At 47.7% G+C, this 19,852-nt stretch overlaps 1 protein-coding gene across 1 annotated transcript in view; it reads right to left on the reverse strand.

The window, feature by feature from the left end:
* Positions 1-19,852, reverse strand: part of ptpro (protein tyrosine phosphatase receptor type O) — a gene marked incomplete at both ends in the record, with an annotated part of 95,273 nt that overhangs the window by 32,805 nt on the left and 42,616 nt on the right. The window contains 9 exons of the mRNA XM_080538217.1: positions 9,299-9,419; positions 11,600-11,763; positions 11,970-12,081; positions 12,854-13,047; positions 13,679-13,799; positions 14,126-14,322; positions 16,729-16,890; positions 17,247-17,855; positions 19,435-19,587. Coding sequence (XP_080394343.1) covers positions 9,299-9,419; positions 11,600-11,763; positions 11,970-12,081; positions 12,854-13,047; positions 13,679-13,799; positions 14,126-14,322; positions 16,729-16,890; positions 17,247-17,855; positions 19,435-19,587 — 1,833 coding nt within the window. The remainder of the gene's footprint in view (positions 1-9,298; positions 9,420-11,599; positions 11,764-11,969; positions 12,082-12,853; positions 13,048-13,678; positions 13,800-14,125; positions 14,323-16,728; positions 16,891-17,246; positions 17,856-19,434; positions 19,588-19,852) is intronic.

A 19,852-nucleotide genomic window follows, 5' to 3' on the forward strand; every position in this document is an offset into this window, starting at 1 on the left:
TGGCCACAATGCTAACGCTACGTGAGTAGCAGCTAATGCTAAAAACACGGTAGGCCTCACAATGCCCTGAATAGCCGATCATTGTGTTGTTATTGGGACAATGTCCAGTTATCTAGACCCGATACCTCAGTTAATGTTTTATAATACGTTTTTTGTGTCCATTGGGACCTCCCTTAATTGTTTTTATATCACTTTATCTGGACTTAATAGGGCTGTTTATTTGGTTTGTTATTGTCTAGTTCGCCTAGCCCAGGGGTGCTCACACTTTTTGGAACCAAGATCTACTTTTCAAGTAGCCAGTCTGCCAAGATCTACCAGTCTAGTTTCAACATCGCAAACGTACATGCACGTACTACAAACACACACACACACACACACACACACACACACACAGTTCCCAGCCTGCATAGTAAACTCACAATACACTTTCCCTCTCTCTGTCACACAGCCACAGGAGAAGACCATCACAAACCCTCCCTCTTTGCTATTCTCGCTCACACACATTCACACACACACACACACACACACACACACACACACACACACACACACACACATTTGCCAGTCTGCATAGGAAGCCATAGCACAAACCCTCCCTCTCTCTCCCCCTCTCTCTCCCTCTCTCTCTCTCACTCTCTTACACACACACACACACACACACACACACACACACACACACACTCACTTTCTCTCACTCACACACTGACAGCCAGTCTGCAGTACCATAGCCAACTACTGATCCAACAAACAGAAAAGTAAACCAGATACAAAACAGGTAGTTCCCTAGTTTGAAAGGAGGAAATAAATGCATTTCTCTACCTTAGTGGGAGACCTGGCACTGGGAGGAGGCAGCTAGTTTCTAATAGTCAGGGCTGTAGGAGCTGGTTGCAAGGTGTAGGCAGGCACTGTGGATCTGTCATCGAAAAGGCAATCTGCAGCCTCGAGAAACTTTTTTCACAATTTCGCCGTCTTTGAATGACTTCTTGTGTTTAACAAGAACGTGACTGACGCGATAAGAAGCTATCGTTGCAGCCGTACGTTTTCGCTCTTTTGCCACATTTCCCTTCTTCGAAATAGCCATCGTAGATTTGCTGATCAGACAGACGCATTTCCAATATCACATCGTGTAAAAAAGTCCTCCTCCCATTCTGGATGGAAGTTATACGTTATTGGTTTCTTACTTGGTCCAGCTTCCCCACTCATTTGTATAGCCTTTATTTAGTATTATATAGTAAATTGGAAGGCTAACTAGGTAATTAGTCTCGCCGGTATTTTGTATTTTGTAGTTGGTGCTGTTGACTGCGCATGTGTGGTGAACCGCGTGTTAGGTGTAGGTGAAAAGATCAGATCTCAGACTGGCTTACCTGTACGTCAATCAAGTGGCAAAAGCCATAGAGAGGATGGATGATAGGCGAATTATTTTATTTATTTATTTATTATTTATTTTTTTCCAATGCCATGCGATCTACCCATACTACCTTTGCGATCGACCGGTCGATCGCGATCGACGTATTGGGCACCCCTGGCCTAGCCTAACCGTATCACCTGGGCCTGACTGATATTACAGTCTAACAGCTAGCGAACTTCTTGGTCCCTAAATGGGCCTGCTTTCTTGGTTTATATTTTTCATACTTTTATACTTTTGGTTAACATTGTGTAATAATCGGATTGAAAGTAATTGATGCGATGCAACAGTGTTTAGTTATGCTACTTGGTTAGCGACAGACATCACTCAGGGCGCCGCCATTTATCAGAAGTTTTCTGCCCAAGCTATACTCTCAGACAGATATTTATGGAGTTTTCTTTTGTTTTTATTTGTATTGATTTATTACTATCTGTATGTTCAAGGGTTACATAGTTCATCATGGGAACCGCGGCCGAAAGGGAGTCGTGAGTATGGAAAAAAACAGGAAGCTTAATAAGGGTTTTGGGATTAGTAACAGGGTGGGTTTTTGTGTTTATTTATGTTTTTGTATAACTTGCTTTGTTTTTATTTGTTTTTCTCCCCCGCTAGTCATGCTAGCACTAGGGATACGACGATTATCGTTTTTATCGATAGATTTTCACTTAGAAAGTACAATACAACCTTTGACATGACTTGGAAGCCTTTCGCCGACCACCTGAGTAAGATCACCATTCAACCAGATGATGACTAGATGCTTGCTCTGACATCTGCCTCCGTGCCACCCTTCTTGTCTATGATGCTACCTAGGTAGGTGAAGGATTCTACTTCCTCGAGTGCTGTTCCCTCCAGGTTTACTGGGTCTTCGTTGTTTGTGTTGATCTTCAGGATTTTGGTCTTTGCTTGGTGGATGTTGAGGCCTAGTTGTGTTGAGGTGTCTGCCAGTATGTTTGTCTTCTCCTGCATCTGTTGTCGACTGTGGGATAGTAGGGCAAGGTCGTCTGCGAAGTCTAGGTCGTCCAGTTGTGTTGAGAGTGTCCACTGGATCCCGTTTCTCCTCTGTGCCGTTGTGGTCTTCAATATCCAGTCAATGGCCAGGAGGAAGAGGAAGGGGGACAGTATACCGCCTTGCCTTACTCCGGTCTTCACTTGGAAGCTTCGTGTGAGCTGCCCGCTGTGTATGACTCTGCAGGTCATTCCTTCATAGGAGTTCCTCATGATGTTGACAAGCTTTTCTGGTATGCCGTAGTGTCGAAGCAATTTCCAGAGGGTGTTTCTGTGGAGACTGTCAAATGCCTTCTCGTAGTCTACAAAGTTGATGTATAATGGAGAGTTTCAGCTGAAAATTAGCCGACTAGGCTAACGCTGCCTTTTTTACTATATTTTATATGGTTCATGTATTAGGATTGTCCTCGATATAATAAACTAATAAACTAAACTAAACTAAACTAAACTAAACTAGAGTTCCATTCCAATGATTGCTCAACTATGATTCGGAGGGTTGCAATCTGGTCTACACATGATCTATTGGGTCGGAAGCCTGCCTGCTGGTCTCTTAGCTGCGGATCCACCACTTTCTTTATTCGCTCGAGGAGGATTCTGTTGAAGATTTTTCCTGGCACTGATAAAAGCATGATTCCCCCCCCCCCTCCTTACCCTTATTGTTCTATTATGATTTTGATTTTATGTTATTGTTTGTTTGGGGTTATGCTTTTGGTTTGTGTTAATTTTATTACTTTTCTTTTAGGGGTATTACCATTACGTTTTATTTATTTCTTCATCAAAGATGAACTGGGGGTGGGAAACATCTAGGAGCATACTAGGCTGTATAGGGGCTGATGGAGGTGGCTCTCCATTTTCTAGGTATTTACTACCGTTTATATATATAGTGGGGAGAACAAGTATTTGATACACTGCTGATTTTGCAGGTTTTCCCACTTAGAAAGAATGTAGAGGTCTGTAATTTTATCATAGGTACACTTCAACTGTGAGAGACGGAATCTAAAACAAAAATCCAGAAAATCACATTGTATGACTTTTAAATAATTAATTTGCATTTTATTGTATGAAATACGTATTTGATCACCTACCAACCAGTAATAATTCCGGCTCTCACAGACCTGTTCGTTTTTCTTTAAGAAGCCCTCCTATTCTCCACTCATTACCTGTATTAACTGCACCTGTTTGAACTTGTTACCTTTATAAAAGACACCTCTCCACACACTCAATCAATCAGACCCCAACCTCTCCACAATGGGCAAGACCAAAGAGCTTTCTAAGGACATCAGGGACAAAATTGTAGACCTGCACAAGGCTGGGATGGGCTACAGGACAATAGGGAAGCAGCTTGGTGAGAAGGCAACAACTGTTGGCGCAATTATTAGAAAATGGAAGAAATTTAAGATGACGGTCAATCTCCCTCGGTCTGGGGCTCCATGCAAGATCTCACCTCGTGGGGCATCAATGATCATAAGAAAGGTGAGGGATCAGCCCAGAACTACACGGCAGGACCTGGTCAATGACCTGAAGAGAGCTGGGACCACAGTCTCAAAGAAAACTATCAGTAACACACTACGCCGTCAGGGATTAAAATCCTGTAGCGCACGCAAGGTCCCCCTGCTCAAGCCAGCGCATGTCCAGGCCCGTCTGAGGTTTGCCAATGATCATCTGGATGATCCAGAGGAGGAATGGGAGAAGGTCATGTGGTCTGATGAGACCAAAATAGAGCTTTTTGGCATAAACTCCACTCGCCGTGTTTGGAGGAAGAAGAAGGATGAGTACAACCCCAAGAACACCATCCCAACCGTGAAGCATGGAGGTGGAAACATCATTCTTTGGGGATGCTTTTCTGCAAAGGGGACAGGACGAATGCACCGTATTGAGGGGAGGATGGATGGGGCCAAGTATCGCGAGATCTTGGCCAATAACCTCCTTCCCTCAGTAAGAGCATTGAAGATGGGTCGTGGCTGGGTCTTCCAGCATGACAACGACCCGAAACACACAGCCAGGGCAACTAAGGAGTGGCTCCGTAAGAAGCATCTCAAGGTCCTGGAGTGGCCTAGCCAGTCTCCAGACCTGAACCCAATAGAAAATCTTTGGAGGGAGCTGAAAGTCTGTGTTGCCCAGCGACAGCCCCGAAATCTGAAGGATCTGGAGAAGATCTGTATGGAGGAGTGGGCCCAAATCCCTGCTGCAGTGTGTGCAAACCTGGTCAAGAACTACAGGAAACGTCTGATCTCTGTAATTGCAAACAAAGGTTTCTTTACCAAATATTAAGTTCTGTTTTTCTGATGTATCAAATACTTATTTCATGCAATAAAATGTAAATTAATTACTTTAAAATCATACAATTTGATTTTCTGGAAAACATTTTTAGATTCTGTCTCTCACAGTTGAAGTGTACCTATGATAACAATTACAGACCTCTACATTCTTTCTAAGTGGGAAAACGTGCAAAATCAGCAGTGTATCAAATACTTGTTCTCCCCACTATATATATATACTAATTTATTTATTTTTTCATGTAACGCTGTCTACATGCCGCTATGCCTGATATGAACCAGCTCACCCGACCACCCCATAAGTAATGTGTAATGTCCAACGTATATGTCTAAAAAAATCAATAAAAAGAATTAAGGAAGAAAAAAAAAAAAACGAGCATGTAGGCACAATATTGTAGCGTGAACGCAGGAACATTCGTCAGCCAGACGGACTTACATATTGAGCCTCATCGGTTGGACGCAGTGCACCGCTCAGACCCCACGGGGGGGTCTCAAATACCCGGCGAGTTACGTGCCCTTTTAATTATTTACTATTCAGCCAATATGTCCAATGTTTGTCTTATTTATAGGCCTATGATTATTTAAATGAGATGAATTTGTACTACTGTATATTTATGATGATTAATTGAGATGCATGATCAGTTGTGGAAGTTGAGTCCTAGGGGCGAATAGCTAGATGTTGGACTGTCTCCGTCCTCCGAATCTATGTCTGCCTGATCATCGCCCATAATAATAAAGTGGCTTTTATAATACACCTTTCTGGCTGTGTGTTTTGTGCGCTCCCTCTCCTGACATTTTACCAATACCCCTAAATCAGGGGACCCACATATTTTATCACAATATGTCCAGTTTACGTAACAATAAAGTAACAATTGAGAATGGAATGTTGTGGTGCGACAAAATCGCATCGCACGCCGTGTGCATTAGGATGAGATTTTCTATGATTTTCTCATAGACTTCAATGGTGTGAGTTGAAAATCGAATTTTGCGGTGCGACAAAATCGCATCGCACGCCGTGTGCATTGCAATCGAATGTTGTCCGGCGACAAAAATCGCACGCCGTGTGCATTGGCCACAGTCTCCTTTCTGGTCTTCTGAAGAAAGCTATTGGCCAGCTGCAATTAGTCCAAAATGCAGCAGCGAGAGTTTTAACCAAAACAAGCAGACGAGCTCATATAACTCCTATTTTAGAAACTCTACACTGGCTTCCTGTTAAGTTCAGAATAGATTTCAAGATCCTTCTGCTTGTTTATAAAGCTCTCACTGGCATAGCACCAGAATATTTGAAAGACCTTTTGCTAGCATATCAGCTCAATAGAGCTCTCAGGTCTTCTGACGCTGGTTTTCTCAAGTACAAAAGAAGAGATTTGGTGAGGCTGCATTCTCATTTTATGCACCCAAATTGTGGAATGCACTGCCAGTTTACATTAGGGATGCAACCTCAGCAAATATGTTCAAGTCAAGACTAAAAACCCATCCTTTTAATATTGCCTTTAAATGACTAAATAATTAAATTAAGATTATATAATGATTAAAGCACTTTGAGCTGCAACATTTGCAGGAAAAGCGCTATAGAAATAAAGTTATTATTATTATTATTATTATTATTATTATTATTATTATTCTCGGTTGCAGGTTGGCATCTTCTGTATTAGCTGCACAGGGTTTGAGGAACTCTGGACCATGGAGGACGATATCATTGAACACTCGTAAGGGTTCAGCAACAGATGTTGTGAGACAGTTGGACAGGAAGGAGCCGTCAAATGTGTGGCCTCGTTGTAAGCAGTACTTGTTTAAAACCAAGGCGGCCCTCATCAACAGAATTGCCTCATCCTGAGCCAATTGTTCCTCTTAGCCACTTGTTCCTTGTTTGCAATGTAGGTTTCCCTCCCCTTTTGGTGTTCACTCTATTCAGGCAGATAGCTGAGGAGATGTTGCTTGAATGTTGTTGTGTGGGGTTCATAATCAGACACAAACACCTGTGTTCTTTCATAAGATTCCTGTAGAGTTGCCGTAATAGGAGATTGTGAAGGAGGATCTGAATCCTCAACCAGAGCAACAATTTGTGCAATAGTTAGATGGTCAAAGGTTGTCCCCCACTCACTGGTAGATGCTTCCCCTTCTGACACCCTGGCCTGGCAGTGTCACAAAATGCTTGCCGTTTTGCTGCATATCGCAACATGAGATAACATTTGGCATGTAGTACACACCTGCTGCGTGCACATCAGAAGCTTGTGTAACTAATCTACCAAGAAGCTAAAAATGTTTACAGCTTTTCAGATTGGAATCAACATTATCTGTTACTGCCTTGTGAAGGTCATCCATATCTCCCCCTCACATATGACACAATGAATGCCACAGGCTTTGGGTTGACATGATCGAAGCTTTTTAGGACTCACTACTAAGGAGGAGCCAACGTCATACTTTGGAGCCCTTTTGATACGACAACTACTACAGTAGCTTCTACAGCGTTTGTGATACATAGCATTATGTGTTTTAAGCGTTGCTGCAATACCTGAACCGTCATTCAACTGATCAATTGTAACATTAACAGAAGAAGGAAGAACATTAGCAATAGCTAAGAAATCTTTTTTCCCCTTCATTTTTGGGTCTTTGCAATGGTTCATCAGCATCTCATTGGCAGAGACAGCATAGGTCCCAATTAATGGTGCCGCTACTAGAGGTAGAGGTAGAGGCCATATTGTGATGACATAATACATGACTTACATGAGATTGAGGAAATTGTAGCCTACATGTTGTCGTTGCAGGAAATAGTAGTTGTAGACAGAAGTAAAACAAGACAATACCTTATTTTCAGCATGTCTCCTATCAATTGAAATGATAAGAATGCATTACAATGGGCTGTGTTTGTGTAAACAGAAGAAGGCATCAGTCATTGTTATCTTGATAGCTAGCTACTGTAGAATATTACAGGCTGGCTTCACTACCAGCGTTGCGTCACCTCGCCATTGGCGTTGCATTAACTTGACATTGTACCTGCTCCACCGTCATTTGTCACATATAAAAATATAGATTTTTCCACCTCAAGTATCGTTCGTCGTTCGTCATCCATTTCTGCAACAAGCTTCAAGCACCTGTGGTGATTCACAATTCGCAATAGCTGCAACCAGGCACGAGCTATAGAGTATTTGGCTACAAGCATTTTCAATCTGGTATCTTCTCTATTAGTGGATTAACCGCTGTGGTGATTTAACTGATGATAAAAAGACATCAAGTAGACTACAAACAGAGCAAAACAAGAAAACAACACCAGAAAACAACCAATATATAATTATAACCAACAACCAATATACAATTGTAAATATACGTTCGCGTTCGTCATCAGAAATCAAACTTTGCCGAATTTTTACTTTGGACGCAGCCATCGGCCGCAACACAACGCGGACGCAACGGAGGCAGTGGAGCACCTTTCATTGATTACAAAAGCAACGTTCCCTGGCTGACAGCAATTCCGGACGCAACGCAACGCGGACGCAACGCGGACGCAACGCAACGCAGACGCAACGCTCGATGGCCATAGTGGAGCCTGGGCGTTAGCTAGCCAGCTAACTAGCTAGCTAATGTTGTGAGGTGCAGAGAGCGGGATCCTGGAATTATTGTAAGGTTATGAAAATTACTGATGATGAATGATGAATTATAACTTACGTGAGGAAGAAAATAGTAGTTGTACACGTTACTGTCCATCTTTATGACTTGCACACAAGCATGAAGTCACACTACTGTAAACAACTTTTTAAATTCAAATTCAAATTGTAACTGTTTTTAAGTTCACGAGGTCTGGCCCTCCCACATGCTCCCCAACATTCAAAATGGGCCAATATTGGATTTGTGTTTTTTTTTATTTCGGGGAGCCGCCATCTTGGAAATATGCAAATTAGGGGTCCAGACACACCCAATTATAAATATAAGCATTCCAATGTGTTTCTCATGGCCAAGAAACATAAATAAGACACCAAGTTTTTATTTGAAGCTAATTTGGTTCAAAAGTTATGGCCAAAACCTTTTTCGGATATTGATTTGGCCGCCATGGTGACCCCAGTGGTCGCTGGCTCGGGCGCCCTGGCTAAATCATTAGAGCATACTCTGATCTACATCTGGGCCAAATTTGGTGCTTTTGCACAAATTTGCACGAACATAGCCTCATATAGCCCTAAGGCCCCCAACTATTTGGGAGAGACCAGATAAGACCTCCTCCCTTCGATGGCCAAAAACCTGTTTGATTGGGCTGTTTTATTGGACTGTTTATTTGTTCACATCATTTCTCACTGAACCACAACCATACTCTCGCTTCTTCTCTCAAGGATCTGTCAGTGGACATTCTGTACATTCTCTGTACGTGTGTGTGTGTGTGTGTGTGTGTGTGTGTGTGTGCGTGTGTGTGTGTGTGTGTGTGTGTGCATGTGTGCATGCATGCGTGTGTGTGTGTGCGTGTGTGTGTGTGTGTGTGTGCGCGCGTGTGCATGCATGTGTATGTGCATGCGTGTGTGTGTATGTGCATGCGTATGTGTGTATGTTTGTTATGTGCGTGTGTGTGTGCGTGTGTGTGTGTGTGTGTGTGTGTGTGTGTGTGTGTGTGTGCTGAGGTACCACTGACCTAGTTTGATGATGTGGGGCGTGGAGGTGTTGCGGCTGCGCTCGGTGCAGGCCGTCACCGTCAGGTTGTAGATGTCCCCCGGGGGCAGGGCCAGGCTGGCCCGCATCACGTTACGAGTCACCTACCAGGACCACACACACACACACACACACACACACACACACACACACACACACACACAGACACAGACATACGCACACACATGCATGCATGCATTCACACGCACGCACACACACACACACACACACACACACACACACACACACACAGATACGCACGCACACACACGCACACACACGGATACACACACACACACACACACAGACACAGACACAGACAGACACACACACACACACACACACACACACACACACACACACACACCGTCAACACAACACAACTCAAAACACTCATCACCTAAAAGCACCAGAGCTCTGCTAAAAGCTCTCGCTATTATATAAATGAACATGAACTCATTTAACCCCAGAGGGTGAATGAAGTGAAGTCGCCCCGAATCGTCCACATTCTAGAGTGTCCAAGGGTGACTTTCATTTCATTCACCCCCCCCCCCCCCCTCCGCCCCAAAAAAAAAAAACGCATAAAGGATGAGGCTTCATTTTGGAGCCAAAAATCAAGTGATGTTGCTAGGCAGACACCGCATAGAACACTTGGCACTCTAGAAGGTGGTGAGTGTTCCGGAATTCTCTTGTCAGTTGGTGAGGTATAATACAGAGCAGAGCATTCAGCTGCACTGTTGAGAGCTTCCCAAGAAACCGTCAGTGAGGCGTAAGTGACTCTCATCTTCCAAGCCCCATTGGAGACAATTACACCCCACTGGATCATTCTCGCCTCTGAAATCAATGACATTATCTTCCATATTGATCTCAATCTGCAGCCAGAGCTGTCAATGAAAGCTGGCTGATGAAAGAGATGCTATCCAGCAACACTTGTTCATTTGCCATATCGACGCCAACGACGCCAACTACCCCCCCCACCCCCCACCCCCCCCAGAGCTGAAATCACCTTTACGCAGTATTTCGTCAAACGAGACAGCTAACTAAACTCTAACTCCTCCAAATCACCTCGTTTCTGTCTAGAACGACCACTCCTGTCTGGTAGATACGTGACGAGCGGTTTTACAGGTGGTGATGGATTAGGACAGAGCGAGTGGTGTCAGGTGTTGAGAGGACAGACGCAGCTGTGTAGAGAGCTCAGAAGGTTCCCTGTGTCGGGAGCGAACGCAGAACGACCAAACACAAGTCACATCTCTCTCTCTCTCTCTCTCTCTCTCGATCGACTGGACAGGACGACAGCGTAACGGAAAACGATACAACTCCGTCCCTCCTATTGCCAAACATTTTTCCCAAAGACTTCTGCAAACGTGTTCGGGCGCTAACGGGGTGGGGGGTGGGGCGGGGGGGTAATTAAAACTGCGATTAACGCCCAGAGGATCAAAACATTGGGCCGCGCCTAATGACTCTAAACCTGGGTTTTTATCTCTGGATGAGCCCGTGTGGGAAGATAATTGGCTTCATTAAGGGGAAGATGTGCGAGACCTTACAGCGGCACATACTGGGTCAGCCCCCCTGTTGTTTAATTAAGCCCCCAAGAAAGGACCCGGTGGATTTCATCGATATCGGCGCCTCAGCCTTCTGCCTAATGAGCTGGCGACGCCTGGCAGAGGAACAGTGTTGTCGACGCTGATCTCACATCATCAGCACAACGTTTTCTAAATGTTAGGGTAAGGACTGACCCCCCCCCCCCCGTGACGACATTTCTTTAACGGTCCCTGAACGTCAGGCCAGGGCATAATTACGGACTTAATTGCCATTCCACTAACAATATCGGGGGGGGGGGAAACCGCTAATTATATAATATAAGACATTTAGCAGACGCTTTTAGCAGACGCTTTTACAGTACAACGAGTGTAGCCGATTTTTTTGGTATACATGGTCCAGAGCGAGAATCGAACCCGCAATCTTCTAGATGTTAGGCTCGACCCACCGAGCCACACGGGGGACCGTAGCGGTCACTGAAGCTAAATGATCCCAGCTAAAGTTTGTCCCCCGTTCGTTAACTCTGTGTTTTATGTGCTCATGTTATCTGTTGCTTGTTGTTTCTGTGTTTTCGGTTTTTCCCATATAGTCAGCGTCTTTGAGCCTCGGAAAAGCGCTATATAAATACAATGAATTACTATTATTATTAAAGGGAGGGACACACAAACCCCCCCCCCCCCCCCCCCCGCAGCCAATCAAAACGTGTCGCTATGTGACCTCTGAGAAGGCGAGGCGGCCCACTCACGTCGGCGGAGAAGATCTTCTTGGCGCCCTTGCGGCCCTGTGCCACCACCTGCCAGTGCAGCATCCTGCTGTGGGACATGTCGATGAACAGCTCCCCGTACGTCCAGCGCACCAACAGGGTCCCGTGGGAGTAGTCCACCGAGGAGATGTGGGGGGCCTCGGGAGCTGGGGGGCGGGGGGGCGGAGGAGAAGAGGGGGGGGGGGGAGAAGAGGGGGGGGGGTGAGTGAGTGAGTGAGAGTGAGTATGTAAGTGTGTGTGTAAGAGCCAGAGTTAAGTAGCAACACTAAACTAAGTAAGACTGCCTGACAGACCTGACAACACTAAACTAAGTAAGACTGCCTGCCTGTCTGTCTGTCTCGGCCGTACGTACCCGTGACGAAGCTCACAGTGGAGCTGTCGCAGCAGCTGAGGGGCGGCTCCCCCCAGGTCACCATGGAAACACGGAAATTGTAGTACCAGGCTGGCAACAGATCGGTGACTCTCTGGACGAGGTGAGAGGAGAGGGGGAGACGAAGAGACGGTGAGGAATCAATCATCAATCATCAATCATCAATAATCAATCATCAACGCTAGACAGCCAATACGCCAGACAGAGAGAGGCCAGACAGCCGATATGGCAGCTGAAACGACCCCTAACCCTAACAAGATCAACGCCTTTAACAAGATACATACAAGATCAATATTTCCTTTTTAAATCTCTTCTTAAAATTCATTTTTAAGCATTCATTTAGGCTACATTTCTTTTTTAATGTGTTTGTGTTTTACTGTTTTCTAGTATACATATTTAGTTGTTTTGGTCTGCATATGTGTTTATCGTCACAAAGCGCTTTGTAACATTGTTTTAAGAAGGTGCTATATGACAATCCAAACATGGGCCTCTGCAATGTCAGAGATTAAAGATTTTGGTGGAATGACTGTGTTCGTAAGCTGTGTTGTATGTGGATGTAACCTGTAAACGTTGTACTGTCATGTTTTTATCAAATATAGTGTAATGAAGAACTATGGGAGGGGGTGGGAGGCATGTTATCGCCATGGGGGGGGGGGGGGGGGGTTACTTGGGTGTTTATAGTGGGGGGAGGCTGTAAGATAAAGAAGAAAAGTCAGGACAGACACTTATTTTGTTTGGTGTTGTAATTGTGCATTTTTCATGTGTACTGAAATAAATAATTGATAAAAAAAGAAAAAAAAGAAAGGTGCTATATAAATGAAGTGTATTATTATTATTAATAATGTATTATGTTGACAGGCGGTTACCACGGAGGCGATGACGTTGGCGGTGGCGGCGATCTCGTAGTAGGTGGTCCACTCTGAGGCCAGCGTGACGGGGTTGAAGAAGAAGGTCTGGAGGACGTACTTCCTGAAGGCCACGTGGTACGGCCTCTGCCAGCTCAGGATGACGGCCGTGGGGCTCAGGGGGTAGACCACCAGCTCACGCACCCCCGTGGGCTCTGACACACACACAGTCAGCCAATTAGAACGCATACAAGGGCACAGAGGACGGACAGAAAGTCGACGTGGCCAATCAGAGTTCTTACAAGGCAGAGATAAAAATGTATATTAATAATGTATATGTATATGGAGAGGAATATAGATTTCTTATGTATTTCTTTATTTTGTTATTGTTATTTGTGTATAACCTATAATATATATGTATGTGCTACATAAATAACATAGATTGATTGATTGACTGATTGATTGATTGATAGTATGGCATAAATGAAGGTGTGTCATTCAACTCCCAACACTGCAGGTAGAAATCCGACGAGCAGAGCTGACGTGACTTCCTGTTCTAACATGACACATCTACCAGTGACTTCCTGTTCTAACATGACACATCTACCAGTGACTTCCTGTTCTAACATGACACATCTACCAGTGACTTCCTGTTCTAACATGACACATCTACCAGTGACTTCCTGTTCTAACATGACACATCTACAGTGACTCCCTGTTCTAACATGACAGATCTACCAGTGACTTCCTGTTCTAACATGACAGATCTACCAGTGACTTCCTGTTCTAACATGACACATCTACGCTAGAATCCTACGTTCTACGTTTCTATCCGGGGCCCCTCACCGATGTCGATGATGACGGGCTCTGAGGGGGGGCTGATCAGGGGTCCGTTGGTGTGGTAGACCACCACTCTGTACTGGGCCCCCGGCGTCAGGTTGGAGATGATGTCACTCGTTGTGTTCTCCTGTCACAAGGACAACAATCCAGGTTTTACTTGACTCTGTTGAAACTGTTATAGCAGCAAAGGTGGGACCAACTCCATATTAACGCCGGTGGTTTTTGGAACGAGAAGTTCAAACAAGCATATATCGTTAGCCTCGTAGAATAATTGCCTAAGCCATGCTTCACTTGTGGTCAGCCGAGCCATCTTTGTATGTAGTGTCAAAAATGTCAAAGAGAATACGTGGGCAGATAGTGATTTTGGAATGTAACAAGCAATGGCTGACGGCATAGGCAATAATACACAGTGAATCAGCAGTGTTAGGAGAGTAGTCGCTAAGTGTGTGTTACCTCGCTGCAGTAGGTGTTCTCCATGCGCTGGCTGAGGCTGGGGCGGAGGCAGGTGAGGGAGAGGACCGACACCAGGCTGCCGTTGTGGCTCTCCGTGGAGGGGGACCAGGACACTGTGGCCGTGCTGGACCCCAGCATCCTCACGCTGACCGCCTGGGGACGCTCCTTTGGCTGCTCCAGCCACTCACCGCTGGGACCTGGCAACGTGACCACACAGTGTTAAGACTCTGGGACCTGACCTGGCAACATGACCACACAGTGTTAGACTCTGGGACCTGACCTGGCAACATGACCACACAGTGTTAGACTCTGGGACCTGACCTGGCAACATGACCACACAGTGTTAGGTAGGGAGGTACAGGGGGGTACAGGAAGGTACAGGGGGGTACAGGGAGGTACAGGGGGGTACAGGGGGGTACAGGGGGGTACAGGGAGGTACAGGGGGGTACAGGGAGGTACAGGGGGGTACAGGGAGGTACATGGGGGTACAGGGGGGTACAGGGAGGTGCAGGGGGGTACAGGGGGGTACAGGGAGGTGCAGGTGGGTACAGGGAGGTACATGGGGGTACAGCCGGGTACAGGGAGGTACAGGGGGGTATAAGGAGGAACAGGGGGGTACAGGGAGGTACGGGGAGGTACAGGGAGGTACAGGGGGGTACAGGGGGGTACAGGGGGGTATAAGGAGGAACAGGGGGGTACAGGGAGGTACAGTGGGGTACAGGGTGGTACAAGAGGGTACAGGGGGGTACAGGGAGGTACAGGGGGGTACAGGGAGGTAAAGGGGGGTACAGGGTGGTATAAGGAGGAACAGGGAGGTACAGGGGGGTACAGGGGGGTATAAGGAGGAACAGGGGGGTACAGGGAGGTACAGTAGGGTACAGGGTGGTACAGGAGGGTACAGGGTGGTATAAGGAGGAACAGGGAGGTAAAGGGGGGTACAGGGTGGTATAAGGAGGAACAGGGAGGTACAGGGGGGTACAGGGGGGTACGGGGAGGTACAGGGAGGTACAGGGGGGTACAGGGAGGTACATGGGGGTACAGGGGGGTACAGGGAGGTACAGGGAGGTACAGGGGGATACAGGGGGATCAACACGATCCTCCCACACATCCTGGAGCACCAGCTATCCCTGCTGCAGGTGCCGGACTCCACCTGCAGGTGGATCACGGACTTCCTGACTGACAGGTCTCAGCGGGTGAAGCTGGGGAAGAGCATTTCCAGCTCCAGGTCCACCAGCACGGGCACCCCGCAGGGCTGCGTCCTGTCTCCAGCACTATTCTCCCTATACACCAACAGCTGTGTCTCCCGCCACCCCTCGGTCAAGCTCCTGAAGTTTGCAGACGACACCACCCTGGTGGGCCTCATCTCCGGGGGGGACGAATCTACCTACAGGGGTGAGATCGAGGGGCTGCAGAGCTGGTGCAGTTTAAACAATCTGGAGCTCAATGCTCTGAAAACAGTGGAGATGGTGGTGGACTTCCGTAGGAAAGCAGCCCTGCCCCCTCCCATCACGCTGGGAGGTACCCCGGTGGCCTCCGTGGAGTCATGCCGCTTTCTAGGCATGACCATCTCCCGGGACCTCAAGTGGGAGCGGAACACCGAGGCCCTCACGAAGAAGGCCCAGAAGAGGATGTTCTTCCTCCGGCAGCTGAGGAAATTCAGGCTGCCGAGGTCCATGATGGTCCAGTTTTACACGGCCATCATAGAGTCCATCCTCACCCACTCCATCATCACCTGGTTCCCTGCTGCAACGACCAAGGACAAGGCCAAGTTGCAGCGGGTGTTACGTTCAGCAGAGAGGGTGATCGGCTGTCCCTTGCCCTCCCTCAACTCCTTGCATGACACCAGGGCTCTGAGGAGGGCAAGAAAGATCATGGCCGACCCCTTCCACCCCGGCCACGGCCTCCTCACCCTGCTTCCCTCTGGAAGAAGGTTGCGGCTGCCTAAGGCACTGAAGGCCCGCCACAGGCTCAGTTTCTTCCCCTCAGCCGCCAGGCTGATAAATGACTCTGGCTTCCCCCTCCCCCCCGCCCCCAAGTCTGCCCAGGACTGAATATGCACTGGACTCACTGTAAAAACTCTGCACTGCACTTTATATATGTTGCACTATCCAATGCACTGTTGTCTGTCCTGTGTTGTCCTGTTTTTTGCATTTGTTTTTGTATACACGTGAAAAAAGTATAAACGCACTTACTGTAATACCGAAGCAAATTCCTATATGTGTATGCATAATGGCAATAAACGTTATCTGAATCTGAATCTGAATCTGAATCTGAATCTGAAAAGGGGGGTACAGGGAGGTACAGGGGGGTACAGGATGGTACAGGGGGTACAGGGGGTATAGGGAGGAACAGGGGGGTACAGGGGGGTACAGAGGGTTACAGAGGGGTACAGGGGGGTACAGGGGGGTACAGGGAGGTACAGGGGGGTACAGGGAGGTACAGGGAGGTACAGGGAGGTACAGGGGGGTACAGGGGGATACAGGGGGATACAGGGAGGTACAGGGGGGTACAGGATGGTACAGGGGGTACAGGGGGGTATAGGGGGGTACAGGGGGGTACAGGGAGGTACAGGGGGGTACAGGGGGGTACAGCAGGGTACGTACTGAGGTAGAAGGTGAAGCCCGTGTTGGCGCTGCTCTCCCGGGGCTCACAGTCGCCAGAGGAGCTGAGGGTGGTGACCAGGACCCGGTGGGTCCCCGGCTCCGTCAGCTCCGTGAAGAACTCGTGGGTGTTCTCATCCACCGTGGCGGTCTCTGTGGAGTTACCTGAGGACAGGGGGGGGGGGGGAGCAGATGGGGGGGAGAGGGGGGAGCAGACAGGGGTGAGAGAGAGGGGTTAGCACAGTCTGTGGTGGCCTTGGCTAAGCGATTCCAACTGTTTCCCCCTCACGGGGCAGAAACAATCTTCGACACAAAGAAGGAGATTGAACGGGTTGAACTCCAGAGGTCAGAGTTTTCGCCAGGGTTGCCAGATGGGATTGTCAATTTCCAGCCTAACCACAGTCTAAAACCCGCCCGAATGCTTTTTTTCCCGGCCCAGTGTTATCAAAAGTAGCCCATTCGGCGGTAACCCGCCCCATCTGGCAACCCTGGTTTTTCGCCGCCACGCCGCCGCCTCTCACCCTCTCTGTAGATGTAGACGTTGAAGGCGTCATAGGTGGTGGGGGGCCGGGGGGGCAGCCACCGCAGCTCCAGCAGGATGGGGGGCAGCTTGGTGAGGGTGACGGGGGGCTCGGGGGGCAGGCCCATGGCCGAGCCTGGCTCGTTGGAGTCCTCGTACTCCGGCCCCACCGTGTTGGCGAACTCCTCCTCCCCTTCCCCGGCGGGGGGGGCGGGGCTTCCCGTCGGCCAATAGGGTCGCGTGACGCTCTCCTCCTCCTCCTCCGCCTCGGCCGTGGCGTTGGCGTTGACGTCGGTGTTGCCGTTGTCAGCGGTGCCGTTGGGATTCCGGGGCGTCATCGTTTGGGTAGTCCCGTCACCACCCGTCACCGCCGTCCCCTCCTCTGATTGGTTCTCCTCCCCTTCGCCCTGGGACTCCGCCTCCTCCTCCTGCTGCTCCATGAGGGGGACGTCGCGGGCCGGGCGGCGGGGTCTCAGGGAGGGGGTCCCCGGGGGGGCCTGGGTCTCCTCTGAGGCCGCCGCCGCCCCCGCGCTACCGGGGACGTCCACCGGGAGGACTCTCTGACTGAGGTGGACGATCTTACGGGAAATGTTGAGCGGAGGGTTGGGCACTGTGGAGGGGGGAACACACACACACACACACACACACACACAGATAGACAGACAGACAGACAGACAGACAGATAGACAGACACACACACACTCACACACACACACAAAGACAGACAGACAGACAGACAGACAGACATAAAGACACACACACACACACACACACAGGTACAGACAGACAGACACAAAGACAGACAGACAGGCACACAGACACACGCACACTCACACACACACACACACACACACACACACACACACACACAGCGGGTTAGCGAGTTGGTGCGGCTTTCCAAGAATAGTTCTGAAGCTTTAATGAAGATGAAAGAGGAAACTAGAACGGTACCATCTCTCATTTCCAGTAACATCAGCAGACTCTCTGTCGTAAAAAATAAATTCAATCGATGGCGATGGAGATCTGTGATCTCATAACGGTAATAAAACGTTGTCTGGTATTTGAGTCATGTTAATAATTGATGCTGCAGCAGGTGGCGACCACAGGAAGTCACTGTGGGACGTGCCGCCATGCTGTCATTAACGTGATGTCATTAGTTCAGACGTTTGCTACTCTCCTCTCTCTACAATCAACAACATTAGATAGGGGTAGGACAGGATAAGCTTAGGCTTCATCCTGCTCCCTTTCCAACAGTGATACCTGTACTTTTCGTTATTAGTTATTAGTTTATTTATTTATTTTTTAAATGTTCGAAATAAAGATTCATTCATTCATTCATTCAGCAAGGCTCAATAATAACATAACATATTATGTGTATTTTCCCTCGATATCAAAGTTTCTGTTCACAGAGTGAATATGACAGCAGCTGGAGGGGGAAGGGGGAACAAGTCAGCAAACGACCAAATGTTCAGACTTTTATTGTGAAACATATAACTACATTTCAACGTTGTTGAAAATCAATGACACACTAGTCAAGCCAAAAATACTGCAATGCAATGGATTCAGGCTTTTGCTAACAATGTTAAGTAGTGCTATAGCTAACTAGGCAGTAGTGAGGATTACTCACCCAATCCATTGCATTGCGGTATTTTTGGGCTCGACAAGCGAGTGCGTCATTGATTTTCACGTTTTTCAACGTTGACATTTATTCGCATTTTTCAGAATAAAAGTCGGAACATTTCACCAGCTGCCGTCACATATTGTTTTTGGATTCAATCCATTGTCCATTCGGCCTACTCAGAAAGAGTTTGTTTTACACATGGGGCGGCTATGGCGCAGGAGGTAGAGTCGCCGTCTAATGATTACAAGGTTGGCAGATCGGTGGTTCGAGCCCCGGCTGGCCACATGTCGAAGTGTCCTTGGGCAAGACACTGAACCCCAAAATTGCTCCCAGTGAGCGGGCCGGTGCCTTGCATGGCAGCTTGCCGCCATTGGTGTGTGAATGTGTGTGTGAATGGGTGAATGAGAGGCCGTTGTAAAGCGCTTTGGAGCAGCAAAAAAGGCGCTATATAAGTGCAGTCCATTTACCATTTACATACACAGAAAAATAACTGTGATTCTAGTAATAATAAGAATCCAGTTTGGCCTCTGAGCAGCCCACAGGTCAGAGGTCAGAGGTCAGGGATCACCTGTTCTGTGATGCCGTGGTTCGTGGGTGACGTCGCTGCGGCGGACCAGGGTGCTCTTGTTGACGGTTGCCTCGGAGATGAGCTGGAAGGTGATGTTGCTGTAGCACGTCCCTGGCAGCCAGTGCTTAAACACGGTCTTCCCTTTATAGAAGTCTGCAAGCACAGATACACCAAAGACTCTTTAGCACTAGAACAGCAGTGCAAGTCAAATGACCCCCCAGTTTACAATGCTCAAGCTGCTATTTACACACGACGACCACTAGTTGGCCGCTTGTAAATTAGCCTGCTTCCTACACAGAAAAGAACTGCAAAGTAGCTTTATATTAGCTTATCCTGATGTGATGAGGATACTGGGTGGTAGAACGCACATATCTAGAAAAAGTCATGAAAGGAGGGTCCTGAAAGAGTGCAAAGATAT

Source organism: Nansenia antarctica (genome assembly GCF_963989245.1).
Source record: "Nansenia antarctica genome assembly, chromosome: 8".
NCBI classification, from domain to species: domain Eukaryota; kingdom Metazoa; phylum Chordata; class Actinopteri; order Argentiniformes; family Microstomatidae; genus Nansenia; species Nansenia antarctica.